The following is a 1,031-nucleotide window of genomic DNA, read 5'->3' on the forward strand; positions in this document are numbered from 1 at the left end:
CAGCCCCATTTTTGGGATTTCAGACTCATTTTTTGGGAATTCAGCCCCATTTTTTGGGCATCCAACCCCATTTCCAAAAGCTCCAACCCCATTTTTTTGGGGAACTCAGCCCCATTTTGGGGCTGTAACCCCCATTTTTGACTTGTTCCCCCCGTTTTTTTTGGGAATAATCCCATTTTTTTGGGATCTGGGCTCACCTCACAGATCTGCTGGGCAAAAAGCAGGAGGTGGGAGAGGCTCAGGGGGTGTTTGGGCAGGAATTCCCGGAGGCTTCCGAGCGGGACGTATTCCATGATCAGCTGCACCACCTTATCCCCTGCAACAGAAACACTGAAATATTGGAATCCCACCCCGAAAAACCCCCAAATTCCTGCCAAAATAACCATTCCTTGCCCCCAAAAAAAATCGGAAAATGCCAATTTTTGGGGGGTTTTTTTTTTAATCTCTCCGTGGTTGAATCCACTGGAAAAATCCGGATTTCTCCCTCACCCTGCTCGCTGCAGCACCCCTTGTACTTGACGATGTTTTCGTGGTATAAATTCTTCAGGATTTGGATTTCCTTTTTCCAGGAGCTCTGGAGTTGGGGGCTGCTCCCAGATTTTAGGGATTTCACCGCCACCATTTCCCCAGTGCCGTCGTTGGTGGGGTCGTAGCAGCACAGGCTCACCTTCCCAAAATGACCCTGGAAAAAACAAGAAATTTTCGGGATTTGGGTGTGGGGGGAAAAATAAAAATAAAGATTTTGGGCTTTCCCTGTGCTGGGAGAATCCAGAGGGAAGGGATTTCAGAACTGGAGGGGGAAAATTAGCAGGGAAAATAGGTTGAAATGCGAAAATAAGGAATAAAAGGTGGAATTTAGGGTCCAGCCAGGGAAAGGAGGATTCTCAGGCTCAGAATTCCAGAACTCAGGACGCCACTGACCTCTCCCAACTCCCGGATTTTCTTCAGGTACCGCTTCTGGAAGACGGTGGGATCCGACACCGGGAAATCGGGATTCACCGACGAGACGTCCACCAGGTCTGTGAGGGAGC

The 1,031-nt window shown here is 49.1% G+C and overlaps 1 protein-coding gene across 1 annotated transcript in view; it reads right to left on the minus strand.

The window, feature by feature from the left end:
• Positions 1–5: 5 nt before the first annotated feature.
• TYK2 (tyrosine kinase 2) overlaps positions 6–1,031 on the minus strand; it is a gene marked incomplete at both ends in the record, with an annotated part of 5,919 nt that continues 4,893 nt past the window's right edge. Inside the window, 3 exons of the mRNA XM_015616796.2 lie at positions 6–316; positions 490–682; positions 922–1,031. The exon at positions 922–1,031 is cut by the window's right edge and continues 2 nt beyond it. Coding sequence (XP_015472282.2) covers positions 6–316; positions 490–682; positions 922–1,031 — 614 coding nt within the window. The remainder of the gene's footprint in view (positions 317–489; positions 683–921) is intronic.

Source organism: Parus major, unplaced genomic scaffold (genome assembly GCF_001522545.3).
Source record: "Parus major isolate Abel unplaced genomic scaffold, Parus_major1.1 Scaffold782, whole genome shotgun sequence".
In the NCBI taxonomy this organism is placed as follows: domain Eukaryota; kingdom Metazoa; phylum Chordata; class Aves; order Passeriformes; family Paridae; genus Parus; species Parus major.